This window comes from Austrofundulus limnaeus, unplaced genomic scaffold (assembly GCF_001266775.1).
Source record: "Austrofundulus limnaeus strain Quisiro unplaced genomic scaffold, Austrofundulus_limnaeus-1.0 Scaffold4, whole genome shotgun sequence".
In the NCBI taxonomy this organism is placed as follows: Eukaryota; Metazoa; Chordata; class Actinopteri; order Cyprinodontiformes; family Rivulidae; genus Austrofundulus; species Austrofundulus limnaeus.
The window spans coordinates 1,155,901-1,156,914 of NW_013952406.1; the positions used below are offsets into that span (position 1 = coordinate 1,155,901).

The 1,014-nt window shown below is 44.0% G+C and overlaps 1 protein-coding gene across 1 annotated transcript in view; it reads right to left on the minus strand.

Annotated features, from left to right (window-relative positions):
• arhgap23a (Rho GTPase activating protein 23a) overlaps positions 1-787 on the minus strand; it is a gene marked incomplete at its 5' end in the record, with an annotated part of 16,368 nt that extends 15,581 nt beyond the window's left edge. Inside the window, 3 exon segments of the mRNA XM_014022536.1 lie at positions 373-510; positions 597-636; positions 718-787. Of these exon segments, the coding sequence (XP_013877990.1) occupies positions 373-510; positions 597-636; positions 718-787 (248 nt within the window).
• Positions 788-1,014: the final 227 nt, after the last annotated feature.

Here is a 1,014-nt window from a genome sequence, read left to right on the forward strand (position 1 = left end):
CTTTATGTTCAACAAATTGGGCCCCGAGGTCAAAAAAGGTTAAGAACCCCTGTTTTACAGTTAACAGTCTGTTGAGATTGTTTTGCACCGGAAATAGGCAAAAGTCTAATTATTAATGTCAAATTCTGATAGGTAACTACAGAATATAAAACAAGGCATGTCTTTTTTTTTTTGTTCTTGCACAGTCCTTTATATTATATTTTTACTGTTAGTAGTAGTATCATTGCTAGTTAGTGTTAATTTTGTTTTTTGTGCATTGTCTATAGTTTGTAAAKTAGTGTGTGAACCTTTGTACTGATGCTGCTGTGACACCTGAATTTCCCCCCGGCAGGACAGTGCAGTCTATTTCTATTCTATTTTAACTGTGCGCACCTTTCCCTTCTCTGTGAGGATCTGTTTGAAGTGCAGCCATCCTTCTCGCCGCACGTCGCTGTATGTGATGTTCCCCAGCTCCGAGGTGGAGTGCCGTTTGGATCGGACCTCCTCCGCCGTCCCGATGTTGTCCAAGGACTGAAACCGAACAGGAAATCGTAATTAAACAAAAACAAAATCAATAAAATCAGCAGACATTTAACTTTCCGGCCACAAGGACTCACCCCATCCGTGAAAAAGCTCTTCACTCTTTTCGACTGCCTTCTGTTCAAATACCAAACAAGAACAAAATGGATTTAAGCCCGTTTCCACGCAGTTAAAAACTTGACTCGTCACGGTACTCACGAGGGCCGTCCTTCGTCTCTGAAAGCATTGAGTCCTTCATCGCACGACTTGGAGCGCTCGGCGGTGATGGCTAGAAGATAGGAGGAACGGCGAGTGGATTTAATACTGCCTGCTCGAGCGTGAACGAGCGGAGAGATGAGGAAAATGAGAAATAAAAAAAAAAGAAAGAAAGAAAGACTGAATGTGGATGAGCCGGGTGGACGGGTGAATTAGTACGCAGGGGGGGACGGAGGAGGGAGGTTTTAAACTGGGAGTTAATGGGGGTGACAAGGTGAAGATGGGAGGTGTGTGTGTGTG